The 16467-nt window shown below is 44.5% G+C and overlaps 2 protein-coding genes across 3 annotated transcripts in view; one reads left to right on the forward strand and one right to left on the reverse strand.

Annotated features, from left to right (window-relative positions):
• Positions 1–10741: 10741 nt before the first annotated feature.
• gdf10a (growth differentiation factor 10a) lies at positions 10742–14536 on the forward strand. Its single transcript, XM_008321965.3, has 3 exons — positions 10742–11321; positions 12992–14127; positions 14313–14536. Exons 1-3 carry the CDS (start codon positions 11105–11107, stop codon positions 14502–14504), a joined length of 1545 nt encoding a protein of 514 aa, XP_008320187.1. The 5' UTR covers positions 10742–11104; the 3' UTR covers positions 14505–14536.
• Positions 11119–16467, reverse strand: part of znf488 (zinc finger protein 488) — a 10552-nt gene continuing 5203 nt past the window's right edge. The window contains exon 5 of one of the 2 annotated variants that reach the window (XM_025060841.1): positions 11119–11245. The gene's annotated coding sequence lies outside the window, so the exon portion shown is untranslated. Of the gene's footprint in view, positions 11246–14592; positions 14729–16467 lie in introns of those variants that run through there. The other variant, XM_008321966.3, reaches the window with a different exon arrangement.

The following is a 16467-nucleotide window of genomic DNA, read 5'->3' on the forward strand; positions in this document are numbered from 1 at the left end:
TATTTTGGGGTAATTAACTAATAACTTTTATAACTATAACTTTTTTTAGTTAAACCAGTGGTTTTCAAATAGTGGGTCGGGCCCTCTGGGGGGCGCGGTCAGGTGTACATAAGTGTACCACTGCTGTAATGCTTGAATGATAACAAGCCTCCAGTCACTAGGTGGCAGCAACTCATACAGTGGTTTGCCCAGATAAAAATATAAAATAATTGAGAACCACGGAGTTGAACGAAAGAAAATAATTGAGAACCACGGAGTTGAACTAAGGTGTTGAAAATATATATCCAAAGAGGACGGGGTTAGTCATGGTCCCAGTCAGTGAGCGTCCATACGACAGAAATCATATAGAGCGAGGAAATTAATCAGAGAAACCACAGAATGAGTCACAACAGATGGTTCTCAGACCCACGGTGGAATCTGTGTGTGGATATATATCACTTCAACAAAAGTACAAGACACAATAAACAAGTATGACAATAGCAGTAAAGTATGTTAATGCTCTGCACATTATTATAACATATAACTGCAGCTGTATTTTCACACATGTGCCAAAGCAATAGGGGCCGTGAGTGTGGAATTATGGGTCGTGGACGTAGAGCGTTATGGCAGAGTGAGTCAACCGTGATCCAATTATCGGCGTCACCACTAGTAGTACTTTGAACAGACACCCACCGCATTGGAATCTGAAGGTGGAGAAAAAAAATAAAATGGACGGTAAATGGTAGGAAGCAAAATTAAGTCTCCTTTACGCTAGTCGTAAAACGCAGACTCTGGTTTCAACATTTTTTGGCCAGTTTAAATGGTTTTTTATTGGCCGTTCACCCCTGGGTCAAATGACTGTGCAGTTCACATGGGTTTTGTATGTCTTTGTGTCCAGTCGGCTCATGACAGTGCAGGAATAAAAAAGGTGGAAAGTGTTTTAAATCCATCCAGTTCCAGTTGCAGCAATAAATATCAGAACATCGTCTGCATAACAATAGTTCAGAAGTCGTGATGTTAAACAGCACATTAAAAAAAAAGTTTGAGACAACACTTCCTGTCTGAGGAACAGAGACTATACAACCCCTTGGAGCACACAAACATATGGAGGAGCCTGAAGTAACGGTCCAGGTCCAGGAAAAGTCAGTGTTTTCTTTGGCTCCGCTGAAAATGGGTGACATGGGAAAAAAACCCTACGCTCCCAGGATATAACATGACACATTGAGCTTAACCTTATATTAGAAATATAAACACAACTTTAGGGCAAGTTTACTTCATGTGTTGCTCCGAGGTGAGCCCCACATCAGACATGTGCACACACACACACACACACACACTTTATATTCTGTCTTTCAACTGCCAGAGACTTTTCACTGCCGCTGCCTTCAGGGCACATCACACTAACATAAACACCTCCATGGGAATCAAGGGACAGCATCGGCTTGGATTTGTGGTGGACGGAGAAGTCAATTTTGTATCAGGGTAACTTTGGTTTAAAGATGAATCAAAGGCTTTATTATAATAAAGGATGACAAATGAAATGTTTTGGTAATGGCTGAATGATCCTGATATGATGCTAAAGTATCTGTGATGGTGTTAGCGGGCCATCAGAGGTCGACATGTTGCTGACCTCTGCTGCAGAGGCATGAATTACAATTACAGAGACAAATGCCCCTGTCAAAATTATGAAATTTCTCTCCCTATAAATTCAATACATTTCTGCATAATTTATCCAAATAAGGCGAGTGTGTGTGTGTGTGTGTGTGTGTGTGTGTGTGAGTGTGATTGACCGGCCTGACTGCTGTCCAGATCTGTCCTGAACATCCTGGAGTTTAACAGAATCACACAATGTCATTCATCAAGACTGTCTTAAAGAGAAAAAAATGGAAAGAATTCTATCCTTTGTCGCCCTCTGTGTCTATCTTACCTCATTACAGACGGCTGCTAATAGATTTAAATTCGTCCACTAAAAGTTAAAGAGCGTTAGAAAAGTAGATATTTCTGTATTTATTGCAGTAAAGGAAAATTCGGTCAGTGGTCTTTGATGATGTTTGTCTTTTAAAGGAGAAAAACAAACGTAGTAGATGAGCGATTTTGGCATCGTAACAATGAAAATTGATTCGTCTATTTTGTGTCAAAACAATTGTGTAAACGCCAAACTCAGCATCTATTAACACCTCCCCCGCTCCCTGCTCCAGAACTCCTGTGTGGCAGGGCTCTGGGCCATCAAGTCGGAGATGAGATAATCTGGCCGTGGTGGAGGTCGACTGTGGAGAGTGTATTGTCTGTGATGAAGCTAATAAAGTCCAGCCACGCTGTCTGATCCTTGATCCCTGGCCCTGGTCCAGACCTGGCATACTGCTCCTGTCTCTGCACCGATCGTCTCCTCTCTGCCACCACCCGACAGTGACAGGAGGGCTTCCACCAGCGGCTTTGATCAGTGTCTGCCTGTCATTCAACATTAGTCAGCCCAGGAGGAGAGGGGCGTCCTCCTCGCTGGGCCCACGATGGACCGGAGGAGAGACAGACCGTGAATGGAAGGGCCCAGGGATGTGGAACAATCGTCTCTGTGTGGCACAGCAGATGTCTGGGTGTTAGCAGACGGACACTGGTGTGTGCCACATGTCTCACCCCTGACACTGTCATGACCCAACGTGCACTCCTGTTACAGCTCTATCTCCCAAGTACGGCCCCACAACTCTATTAGAAAGGACGTGTTGGTGAGCTCCTGCTGACACACACACACACACACACTACATTGACATATATCTCATTATTTCTATTTAACTCTATTTCCAGCTAAAATTAAAGACATACATACGTCACATTTGCCGACGGCCAAGCCTGACATCACAGGTCTCCTACACACATCTACTTCCTGTCTCTGAGATCTAAAGCCTGGTGTGTGCTCAGTTATAAACAAAACAATTGTTATGTTTCTCATTTCTTCTGTTCTGTCCATGACATTTCAGAAAATCACTATCATCACTTGGGAATTTTGCAGAAGACCCTCCCACTGTCACGTCACGTGCACCAATCATCGTAGGAATTTGACAGACACAGTGATACAGTGACAGGAAGGTGAGAACGGCAGAAATAGACGTTTTAAAGCTTTGAGGAAAAAGGGGGAGGGTGTGTGGTGTTCAAACATTTCTTCAAACTCATCGTTTTGCATGATAATTACTAGACGTCACTCTGGTGCGATTTTTCTTCTTTGACAGACAACAGTCCCAGTGTGGAGACCTCGTGGTCCACCGTCACAGCCTTGAGTTCAGCACAAGTCCACAACAGACGTGTGTCCGTGCACACACACACACACACACACACTCAGTGAGTACACATGGGCCGTAACATCTGACACCGCTCTCCCGCTGCTCCCACCGTGTCAAGAAGGAAAGTCCATTCACTTCAGAAAATAAAAATAAAAATGTCGTGTGAATCAGAAGAACCCTAAACCAGGAGTGAGGTTTCTGTTTACACCGAGGCTGAAAGTCCACCCACAGCAGCGCTAACAGGTTCAGAACCTTTCATAAATAACAACAGTACGGATGCAAAGTCTGGCCATAGCAACGGACGTCAACAGTCGGACGTCAACAGTCGGACGTCAACAGTCGGACGTCAACAGTTGGACGTCAACAGTCGGATGTCAACAGTCGGACGTGGAGCCCACAGTGACATTGTTCATGTTTCATCCTGCTGTTGTCAGACGTCTTTGGCAACTAGAGACTTATTTTAAACAATCTGTCTTATTACAGGATGTGGTCGATCACTGTGTATAAACAACAACAGACACTGTGGCCCTGTATAACACAAATGGACATAGAAATCTAAGGCTATCAGTTGATTCATTATTTAATCTTATTAATCACCAAAAATAAACAATAAAAACAACTTTCCTGCAATGTGGCCATGAAGAAAAATATTTATTTTCTATGTATAAGAACAATAAGAAGTGGATACGGTGTATGCCATTCAACTTAAAATGTGTAAAAAAAAAAAAAATTATCAAACAAAAAATTATTTGTGTTTAAATCTACAGTACTATTTCAATCATTCAAACCATTTTTTGCATAAGGTTAAAAGGAATCGACAGCATCTACAGGAGTGTTCTCAGTTACCACCTCCATCCTTTAGTCACGATGGAATTGTAAAAATTTGAAATCCATCAGTGTAGTCTGGGGAGAGGCGCCACCGTCAGCCTCCTGGGTCCATCTCTCTGATTAGATGTTTTTACATTATCAAACAAAAAATTATTTGTGTTTAAATCTACAGTACTATTTCAATCATTCAAACCATTTTTTGCATAAGGTTAAAAGGAATCGACAGCATCTACAGGAGTGTTCTCAGTTACCACCTCCATCCTTTAGTCACGATGGAATTGTAAAAATTTGAAATCCATCAGTGTAGTCTGGGGAGAGGCGCCACCGTCAGCCTCCTGGGTCCATCTCTCTGATTAGATGTTTTTACGATTACAGATTTGTTTCTACAAGATGATTTCCTTTGTTGAAAACCAGGAAGTTATTAACAAAAACCCCATTAATTAAAAGTACACTTTGGTGAAATCAGGCACCGCTGCTCTGACTCTGACCTGACAGCAGGTGAAGTACGTTGGTCTCACTCACTCACTCACTGTATATTTGTTCAGGGGACTGACCTGCCCTGGACCTCAGAGGATGAAGTGTTGAATTTGGACTCGCCGTCTGTCAGCAGTGACAAATATCAAACTGATTCAACATGACTTGGAATTTTTTTTTTTTATTTCAATCTGTGTTTCTAGTATTTCACTAATCAGTCACTTACCACTACGTGGCTTATCTAAAAAAACACTGAGGTGACATCATGGCTGAAACGGTCACGTCCAATTTAGAAGCCAAAGAGCGACAGGGGGCCTGAACCCCCGCTAACAGGAAATACATATCGGAGGGTTATTACTCCACCAGGGCTGTAAATTTATAGGCAAATATCACAGACGGGCCTGGGTAAATGAAGGAGACAGAAACAAATTAGAGCAAGGGTCAGTCTGACGGATCTGTCAGGCTGTGAAAAGGCCCTGCCGTCATATTCCCAACAAGAATCAAACATTTGCTTTCTTTAGGGAGCGGAAGCCTCCGGAAAACGGGCTTTAAGGCCCTTGGGGCAAAAGTCGGCCCAACAGAAACAAGCTGCCTTTCGATTTTTTGACAAATGTGTGGCTGCATTACAAAAGAGCAGAACACAAGTGTGTGTTTGTGGGAAAGATACGAAAGCAATGCATGATTCAGATCAAGAACAGGATCAGAGAAGGAGGTGAGATGGAAGTGACAAACAAGAGTCGCTGTAACAGCTAGAACACAATTCTTGTCAGTATTATGAAATCCAATGCGGTTTCCAAACCTGGAGTAAAACCTCAATTTCAAGAATATTTGTTTAAAGGCCAAACGTTCCCACCTCCGTCTGACACGGTCACCGAGCGAACGCTAAGTCGCTCAGACTTTAGCAAGATTCAAATAATTAAAGGATTTAGGCCAATCAATCTCCCAGCGCAATTTCCTCCATCCTGACTGCGGCCCAATGGGGTTTAAGTAAAGCCCACAAGGTGAAGGTCACAGGCCAGAGGGACTTGTTCAGGAAGTAGCAGCACACAGAAACAGCCTGTAATGAATATCATGGGCGTTCGAGTAAACACTGGCCCAGCAGCCACAGCTCAGCTCACACTCTCTGATAGAGTCTGCTCTCGGCCGTCGCCGCACACTCACCTCAGTCAGTTATTCAAACGCAGAGCGAACAATAATCCAACACTGACAAACAACATTTAAATGGTAGAGCTAAAACAAAGAGCTATGATTGAGTTCTATTTGTGTTGAGAAAAAACTGTTTTCAAAGATGATAAACCACTGGATGACAAAGGATGATAAAAAGATGATAAACCACTGGATGACAAAGCAGGAACCAGCCAATCAGCTGATTCACTGATCCACATAGGAGTTTGTGTTCAACCCCTTGTTTTTCAAATCCTACAATAAAACAGCCACTGATCCACATAGGATTTTGTGTGCAACCCCTAGAGGTTACATGGAGGTACTCCGGGGCGAGAGGGGTTGTGAAATACTATGTTGATTAAACAGTCATTTATTCCTACTAACTGTTGCACATGTTTAAATAAAAATGTATAAATATTAACCTCTCTGTGAAAAAAGTTACATTTTAACACGGCACTAGTTTGACATGAGATTTTATACAGTATATTATAACTCTAAATCCGAGTGCATGATGAATTGGTCATAAATAAATAATATTTTGTCTCTACAGGAATATAGTTTGGGGGAAAATGAGGACATTTGTTTTTCAAATCCTACAATAAAACAGCCAATAGGAAACAGTCTCAGGCTCCAAAAGTCACATGACAACCCTCCATAAGTCAAGTCATTGATTTGCAACCGGACGCTGAAATCCTTTTGCCACATATGGCGTATGATGTTGACCAAAGCAAAGTCGCTTAGACTCAAGATCAAGAACCCTGTCAGTGAAAAACATGACCAATCAGAGTACAAAAGATCAGCACACACACACACACACACACACACTTGATCACTAACCAGCCCTCCCGTGTTTGAGCCGTGGCGGCAGCAGTGGAGTCTGTGTGTTGGTCCACTCAGGCTGTGAAGTCAGGAGGGAACAAAAATGATCTGAATCAGTAGGATGTCAATTAAAAAAGATGAAACAGCGCCCCCACAGAGGACCAGTGTACGAGGGGAAGGTTTCCCATTCAGGCGTCAACATGTCACATGAGGTGAGACTGTGGGACTGTCGGCCTCCCGTCCCATCCATGTCCACCTCTGCCTCCTGACAATGGAGACCATGTGACCACCTCATCCACCAAAAACAGAGCCGCAGCTGAAAGAAAACCTCAAAGTTCAACGTATTTATCGAGACAAATTCGGAGCAGGAAGGGAAATATTTGGTTTGCTAAGCAGCGGACGCTCGGCAGTGTTGGAGCAGTCCACGCTTGAAGTAGGGGGGAACAGCCAGCCCTTTGTGTGCGGACAGAATGGTGCACTCCGAGGGGTCACTGCAGGAGGCCCGACATCACATACACAAGAACACGTATACACACATTCTCACTCTTTCACACACATCAATGCGCACACACACACACACACAGAGAAACCATAACATTCCTTTGCTTCTATGAATGTTTTATTAACCATGTGAATGGGTCACAGAGTTACAGCCCCGACACAGCTCTAGTCTCCATAGCCACACACACAAAAATCCACAACTGCTCCAAACGGAGGAAAATTCATGTGACAGCAGTTCTTTTTTTTTTTTGAAAGCCAGACCACAACAAACACACATCCTCAGTCGTGGCCTGTTGACTTGTATCAATATTACTGCAAATCAATGATGTTTAATGACAAGAATCTGGGGATACAATACATATCGCAATACAATGGCAACGATACAATATATTGCGATTTAAATTTTTTTAATTGTACTGTAGAAAAACACAAACAATGCCATCACTCGATACAATATATTGCGATTTAAAATTTTTTTATTGTATTGTAGAAAAACACAAACAATGCCATCACAGGCCTAACGTCAGGTCAAGGGATTTACTTTAGTGATGACCAGAGAAGAAATAAAAGCAAAATAAAATGAACCGACGCCATCAATCTCAGCATGTGGACTGTTTGCTAAAAAAAAGAAAATCGATACAGTGCTGTAGAATGTTGATAGAGTATCAGGAAATGGTAGATCCACAATCTTAATATAGATTGCTATAGTTGCTAGTTATCCTGCTATTCAAGCAAAAATCCCAGAATCCATCGTGTGTGACCTCGTCACACTTCCTCTGTCTCTGTTTTTGAATTCTAATTCGCTCATCTATGTCTGAATCTGCTTATATTCAACATATAGGATAAATAAAAATGTGTTGTCACATTATTGTTGATGCACATGCAATATCATACAAGATGCTTAACATTATTTGACAGGGTTTTACCAGGTTTAAACTGGTTCAATCATTACAGTGTTTACACTTTGTACCAATTGTTCAGAATAGAATAATTGAGCTGTGAGGTCATGAAAAGGTCAGCTCCTCTCCACTGGATGATAACCGCCCAAAACTGAATCCATACTGAGTTCTTACTCCACAGGTTCTTACTCAACACCAGTGAAAAGGCAAAGGTGTCAAACCAGGAGCATTTCCAGAACCAGCTATCAGTGGTTGCACCACACAGGAACAAACACACAGGGGTCAGGTTAATTCCTCACACTCTTCCATTTCCCCACAGAGAGGAGAACACAACTCCTGTTTGGTTTGGACGGCCTGACCAGCGGACCTCCGTGTTGAACAAACTGTAGCACAGTGTGGTCCTGTAACACGGCCTGAGCGGTTAAACACAGCACAACACGGGGGTTTCACAGTTCACTGCTGCAGCAGCGGGGATCGATGGGACTCGATGAGTCCCACTCACACAGGATTAAACAATGGCTCCGTTCCTGCGGAGACAGTTGGGCAACAGTTTATCCTACATATCACCTTTCACGTCACGCAGTCACTCGTGAGGCGTCGATTGCGCAACAAACCCCACCAAAGGTCAAACGGCATCAAAGGTCAGGTGAAAACACCTCGGTGTCTCTTTGATTTGTGGAGCACCGATGCCCTGCTTCCTGCCGTGGTGGCTGTCGTTTCCTTTATCCCTTTTCATCTTCTCTCGGACGCAGCCACGTTGGAGTCTTAACCGAGGGAGTGGCGTTACCGTGGATAATGTCCATCATTAATCTGACGCTGCCCCACATATTCAGGGTTTGAGCCAAAGCCATTTCATGTTAACATCCTAATGCTGCGCCGCCCCTCCCCCCAACACTAGTTATTAGGACCCTGACGTCCTGGTTTCAGATATCACTCAGGACGTTAACTTCCTCTCCACGCTTTAACCACGTGTTCTGTTGGGGTTTTTGTTGGGGGGGGTGGGGATGTACAGTGTAAACATTTAAATAATTCATGAATCATTGAAGCCACAAAAGCAGTTAAACATAAAGAACCAATGGGGCGATCCCATGATGTTATCACAACAAAATGTCCCCTCCCCCAAGTTAATAACAGACAATTTTTTTATTTTTTTTTAGGGGGGTTAGTACTTCAAAAAACAAGTGCGTTTTCTCCCAGTATCTGTACATGACGGTGGTGGCGTTGATTTACACAGTGGTCAGTCCAAAATGCCACACAAAAGTTGTAGTATTTCTCGTGGTACTATTCAAAGATGACACGTACTTCGTGTGTACATCCACACAAATAACCAAAGAATCGACGTTGGCGCAGTGACAGAGTGTAGATGGACGTGCTCTGGGAACAGGCTGAGACAAAACCATAGAGGATGCTATTTCAGCCAACTCTGTCATAATGCCCCCCCTCCTTCCCATGGTTTCCCATACACACACACACACACACACACACAAACCATAAACATACATAGAGACACACACAGATTTAAGACCTGTCGCTGGTGTGGAACACAGTGAAAAGGAGTATCCTGTGGGGGCCTCGGGGGCCAGAAATGTACTAAGTAGCTCTGTATGTGCTCCTGCATGTGTGTGTGTGGGTGTGTGTGTGTGTGTGTGTGTAGAGAGAGAAGTGGAAGAGTGTGTGACCCGAGAGGCCCGGCTAGTTATAGCCTCTCTGTTGGAGACTAGCACTTCCACAAAACAAGCATTGTTGGTGCAGAGCTCCAGACATCAGACACACACACACACACACACATTGGAAACAACTCATATGCACATACATACAAAAAACATACACACACACACACACACCAGAGACCATAAACTGTGCAGCGTTGGAGCCCCAGCAGAGAAGAGGCTGTGAACGAAGTCTCATCTCACTGACATGAAACACTGCTGAACAAACGCTGTGTCGTGAACGTTAGCTTAAGAGAGAGAGAGAGAGACCGTGATGCTAACGTTAGCTTTAGAGAGAGAGAGCGAGAGAGAGAGAGAGAGAGAGAGAACATCTCCAGGCACTGGAAATAAAGTAGTAAATTAAAAACTGTAAAGATTTGCTGTTTAATTTTATGGGGTTGTTTTAGGTACAGTATGCAGAATTTTGGACCTGTTTCACAAACAAAAAGCTCCTGCAGAATACTATTATAACTAGTCAGTCAGAAATCTAGTCATATCTGAGGCAACTCACCACACTATGATTTAAAAAATAAAAATATGCACATTTTCACTCAAAACATTTACTATTATGTAGCCATTCAAAAAAAAAAACATTTTGGGCTACAGTACTACAATTGGCCAGCAGAGGCTGGCCCCAAAAAAACAGCAGCACCCTTGGACATGTTTTTCTTAAACTAATAAACCTCTTTATTCAGGTATGAATCACTAGATTTCAGCCATTTTATCACTGTTCTACACCAATACCACAGAACAGTTCATCTTCATTTCTTAAGTTAACCTCCGACCCCTCTAGCTACAACATACGTGTAAAAAAAGCTCCAAAAATGGCAGCACGATGACGAGTCTCTTCTTGTGAGGTGATTCTTAGCAGCTGGTATTACCTTATAAAAACAGGCACAGTAAAGGATCTGTACTGACAACCACACCACCATACACTCCTAGTGGCCCCTAAGATTACTTTGGTCTGAATCCATCTTATCATTACAGGATAATTAATCATCAACGTGTGTCTACAGTAAAAAAAATGTCCATAAAATCTACTCATTCATCACGATCACCTACATCAACCATCATCAGAGGAGGAGGAGGAGGGAGGAGATAGGGGAGGAGGTCAGCTCCATGACCTAAACTTTTGCCTCCACAGAGACCTCGTTGGCTGACAGGGGGTGTGCGTCAGCCCCCATCACTGCTCCTCCACAACCCTGCTCAAGCCTGTGGCGGCCTCACAGACTCAGAGGAGTGTGAGAAGGAGCAGCTGAAACTGCTGCTCGGACTGACTCACTGCAGCATCCACGGGTGACACGGCTCAGTGAGCACCGACCACGCACGACCACAGGACACTTGGAACATTTACGCACAGTTTACGGTGCGCCGTTTGGACAGTGTTATTATTATTATTATTATTATTGGACATTTTATTTTTTTCCACAGACTTTTTGTCTTAAGTGTTTGTTCCACTATGATGCTCACCCACCTGTGTCTGCTCACGTTGAGCTTCTTCTTCGGTGCTGCGTCGGTTAAAGTCAGCGCGCAGGACCGACACCTCCAGCCACTGGATGAAGACCTGGACCAGGACATGGTCTCCCAGCACATGGCCAAACTGTACGAGAAATACAACAACAGGGAGAATCGGCTCAGAGAGGGGAACACTGTCAGGAGTGTCAAAGCCATTCAAGGTGTGTGACCAACGTGACCGTTAATGACACAACAGTGGATTGGTTTAACAACCACAGTAGAATGTTTAGTGTTTAAATGCAGAGCTAACGATAGAACACAGTTTCCCTGTGTTGACCAGTAAAACTTTGGGGGAAGCGTGACTGGCGTGTCCTGACAGCGTCCTTATCTCCTCCGTGGATGAGGATTTAGGAGATAAGGACGCTTAGTTCGAGCTGCTCGGCTCCGACAGATGCTCTAAATAGAGAGGATTGTTTTGGAACAGTCTGAGAATGCTTTTAAATGATTTTGGAACGCTCGCTGTGTCTGTGTCTGCGGCAGCAGCTGCCTCTGGCCAGTGTCACCACAGGCTGACGCGCGCCGTGCGCACGGAAGCGCGAGATTCGCTGAGAGCGCGGAGCGCACGGCTCCGCACCGGCGGCGATTGCGCACAGGGCCGCGGCTCCCGTGTTCCTGTTATGGCTACGGGACATGTGTGACTGTGCGTCCTGGAGTCAGGGGGCTTACAGCGGTGGTCGTTCCTCCCTGTCAGAGGCTGTTTGTATAAACACAACACACGCAGACGTTCATATCCACCTACTGCTCGGATTCCATACGATAACACGCGTGTATTTTTACAGTAGTGGCAGAGTGTAACACAAGGAGAGATGTGAGAGAGTTTTCACAACAATGTAAGATCTGTTAAAACAGTCGATTATGGCCCGGTGTCTGGGCAGACACTGTCGGCTGTATTAGCCCTAAAGAGAAACCGGGGTAAGCATTTCCATATGCAGGCAGAATCCGAGGTAATGTATATCTCTTGGGTCAGTTCATACTTCCGCTGAACTCGCACACAATGAACAATAACTCCGCTGTTGAACTTAACGTCCATCATGAATATGCAGCTCTCTGCTCGACCACCAGCCACAGCGGCTCCCAGGTCCCCAGGGTCTGGTTCCCTGATGGGGCACCTACAGCAAATCTACAGAGCCTCACTCCAAACACACACACACACACACAACTCTATCATTCAACAAACATTCTTCCTCCAACTGAATTAATGTATTTTGGTCTGGCATTGTTTTAAAATAAAACATAGAATCGTGCAAAAGTCTTTTAAAAGGCCAAAGGGCAGTGACCTCTTGCGGTGACACGACCCCATGTTTATATTTAGACATTTTCCATTCTTCAGCATTATAAGATTATACTACACAGGCAGATAGATTGATATGACGTCAGAGATTTTTATGTGATCCTGGGTGATGGGAATAAGGCTTAAAAAATTAGCTCATGCTTGGAGATGACCAACTCTTAGAAGATAACAGATCTTTTATCTAATTATAGTAAATGTCATGTTAGGATTATTTAGACCATTAGGTTTAGTTTAGTTATTATCAATTGCAATATAGTAAATGTCATGTTAGGTTTAGTTTAGTTATTATCAATTGTTGCTGTGGTTTTGTCCATGTTATAGGATGTGATTTATGGGAAGTGATAATGTTGCACCAGAACACTCACAAAACAGGACATTTACTCGGTATAACACCCCCTGCAGGAGAGGGCAGGAACTAGCTGCATGCATTCAATAAACAGCAAAAATCTGTAACACCGGACTTTGAATTTAAAATCTTTAAATACACAGAGATTTCTGTTGTTCATCCGACCAACTGACCCCGACTGATTGTCTTCACAGCCTCTGCTGACCACAGGACGGTGTATCGGCTGAACCTGACAGCCCTGCAGGATTCAGAGGCCGTCCTCTCCGCCACATTCCACTTCCTGCTGGAACGGCGCCCCCGTCAAAAACCCTGGTTCTGCAAGCGCTTCAAGAGTCCATCCTGTCGCTCCTTGGGCGTCCAGCCTTCCATCAGCCTACTCTTTCGCTCTGTCTCCTCTGGGTCAGAGGTCAGTACGGGGTCAACGGGGTCACTTTTAGGCAACGTGACCTTTCATCCCCACAGGAGAGGGGTGTGGCAGATGAAAGATGTGACCCAGGTCATAAAGGAGGCCTGGGATAAGGGTCAACGCCTGCTGTCAGTGGAGCTGGACCTGGGCCAGCAAAACCAGAGGAAACCAGAGGAGGCGCTGTCTGTCGGGAACCCGCCTTACCTGTTGCTTCATGCTGACGACCAGGCATTGGCCGAGCCAAACAGTGTGGCTGCGAGCCTTCAGAGGTACGACCCCTTCGCTGAAGCAGGGGAGGAATCTTCTCAGACACTGCACAGGCCAAACTCCTCATCACAGTCCAAAGAACGTGTGAGGAGGGAAGCAGCTCTGCCCTTTGACCTCATCCAGAACAATGAGCTGCCTGAGGTTGAGTACAAGCCTGATGGATTCAGGAAAGATGACCTTTGGGAGAGCACCTGGTACCTTAAACCCAAGAGTAAAGAAAGAGTGGGGAAGAAGGAGGAGAAGAGGAAGAGCCACGAGGACAAAGCAGCCAAAGATATCAGAGAAAAACAGGAGGGAAGTGAACCTCGGGTTCTAGAGCAAGGGGAAAGAACGACACATGGAGTTATCAAAAAACATGACCAAGAGGGTCGAACACAGACTGTGAGTGACGGACGGAAACATGAGCGCAGGAACGAGGGAAAGGATGTGAAAAAGCCCCGGGGTCACTCCAACGCCCAGTCACCTGTCCTGAGTTTTGATGAGCAGACAATGCGCAACGCCAGGAGGAAACAGTGGAGCACCGGCCAGAACAGAGGCTGCTCCAGGAGGAACCTCAGAGTGGACTTTGCAGATATAGGCTGGAGCGAGTGGGTCATTGCACCCAAAGCTTTCGAGGCCTATTACTGCGCAGGGACGTGTGAGTTTCCTATGCCCAAGGTAAGAACACAAGACTTCAGTTTCCATCCCAACATGAGTCGTTGGTGTTTTTGTCTGTGTTTTTTTTTTCCCCTGAGTCTCTCCATCGTGTCTTTGTCTTTTCTCCCAGGTGTCAAGACCATCGAACCACGCCACCATCCAGAGTACCCTGAGTGTCTCCATCGTGTCTTCGTCTTTTCTCCCAGATGTCAAGGCCATCGAACCACGCCACCATCCAGAGTATAGTGCGAGCAGTTGGGATCATCCCTGGGGTTCCCGAGCCCTGCTGTGTCCCAGAAAAGATGAGTCCCCTGGCCGTGCTGTACCGGGATGAAGCCAGCGACCTCGTACTGAAGGTTTATCCCAACATGTCCATTCAGTCCTGCTCCTGCAGGTAGGAAGGAGGCGAACGGAGGACGAGGAGAGGAGAGGAGAGGAACCGACAAACAGGACTCCTGGAGACAGAACCATGCATCTGCTTGTTGGGTGGTTTCTCCATCCTGAGAAACAATGTCACTTTGGCCGTCATTATTCCTGGAGGAACGTAGGCAGCAGAGAAATCACTTCCATCTCGTTTGTCCCCGCGGCTGCACACTCACAGAGACACATTGTCTGGTTTGCGCTTCAGAGAGAGAGAGGGGGAACAGAGACACACGTGTTAAGTCAGGGCCCGGCGTGCCTCCGAAAACCTAGTTGTTTTGATTCAGTGTTTGAGATGTTACTGTGGATCCATGGACAGGAGCCTCTCTTTTATCTCAGAATGTAAACCCAGTGAGTTTGTGCTGGTGTTTTCTTTGGACGCCCAGCTCACTGATGCAGGACTTCATCAGGTGGCGGACGCCGCAGCACAGACATGGGACATTTTCACATGCTGCGTCCAGCTGTTTTTTTTAACTTGGAAGCTAGCCGAACGCCACAGAGTACATGCATGCAGTGTTGGTTTGTTTTCAAGACGGGAAGGTTATTGTACATTCTTGCTCACGAGGAAGCGTCCAGCGTTCTGCAGCGAGCATCTGGAACTCATTAACACTCAAGAAGGATCAAACCAGGAAAATAAAATATATATATATATTTCTATAGTGAATGTTAATAAAATGTGTTGTCAGCCATAGTGTCTGTATTATTATATTTTAGATGTTGTACATGTGTATTTTTTTAAATTATGAAAAAGGTAGACTTCTGTACGTTAGAATAAAAAATAACTTAATCCATTGTTTTGCTGTATTATTATTTTATTTTTAACTGTGGTTAATTCAACTTTTTTTTCTCAATATGACTTCAAATGAAGGCAGGAAGGATCCACTTCAGCTCAGGTGACCTCAGCATCACCTCGCACCAAAGGCTCCGACCTTAGTCGTCCAGAAAAACGATGTGACTGATGCGGTCTCTGTGCATTAATGGCTGACGGAAAAATCCGACACGCAGCTATTAGGACGTCAGCCACTTCAACTTCAAAACCTAACGCACTTCCCCTTTTGTAACCATCTGCCTTCTCCCCTAAAGCATCAGACTTCTAAGTGCAGGATGTTCTCCAAAGCTTAAACAGACACCAGACTACAGCTACAGATGAATGACCTTCAGCACTTCACATCAACCCGCTGTGTTTTTCAGGAAGCTCCATGAGCCGCCTGGACAGCGTGTCACGCTGACGTTTAAAGTGACAGAAGGAACCTTATGATTATTAATCCATTCTTCTGTGGTTTTTTTTTTTTTTGCCCTGAGCATACACCGAGCTCCACATCTGTTTGCAACAACGGCACGACTTTGAAGTTTCCTAAAGTGGACAGTAGTTTCGTCGAACATTCAGCCACTGAGTCACAGAAACCGACAGTTTTAAACCCTGTGGGTTCCAGTCATTCGACTGTTGTTACGTCTTTTGGAACAAACACCCTTCTAAGGTTCGGCGTTGTTTCTATTTTTCACTTCAATGGGTTTTAAAGCTCTGACTTGTGGTAAAGATCACAGGAGGGAAAATAAAATAAAAGGCCTTTTAACAAACAAAGCAGAACCAGATCTGTGCAGAATATTATAGGATTATATACAGTGCAGTTAATGCACGGTGGTAAATTCCGGGTTTTTACTCGGCTTCTGACACTGACAAGGATTTTCTGATTTATTTTTACAAGTTCTGGTTTCTAAAGCCATAATCCAACTTGATTTCTACTTTTATAGGACAATAAAAAAACCATGAAAAGTCCTACAGATGTTGGGGTGTGCTGTTAATTAAATACAACATTCCAACCACATGTCCTGTTATTTAAATTCAAGTGTAAAAACAGTCATCAACACTGAGTACTGCAATTTGTAAATGTCAAATTGCAGTACTCAGTGTGTACAGTGTGTATTGTCCTGGACAATGAG

Source organism: Cynoglossus semilaevis, chromosome 12, assembly GCF_000523025.1.
Source record: "Cynoglossus semilaevis isolate Cse_v1.0 chromosome 12, Cse_v1.0, whole genome shotgun sequence".
Lineage (NCBI taxonomy): Eukaryota > Metazoa > Chordata > Actinopteri > Pleuronectiformes > Cynoglossidae > Cynoglossus > Cynoglossus semilaevis.

Coding starts and splice junctions, on each gene's coding strand:
- gdf10a (XM_008321965.3), top strand. CDS start 11,105: ATGATGCTCACCCACCTGTGTCTGCTCACGTTGAGCTTCTTCTTCGGT. Junction 11,322..12,991: donor GAGTGTCAAAGCCATTCAAG/GTGTGTGACCAA, acceptor TTGTCTTCACAG/CCTCTGCTGACCACAGGACG. Junction 14,128..14,312: donor GTGAGTTTCCTATGCCCAAG/GTAAGAACACAA, acceptor CTTTTCTCCCAG/ATGTCAAGGCCATCGAACCA.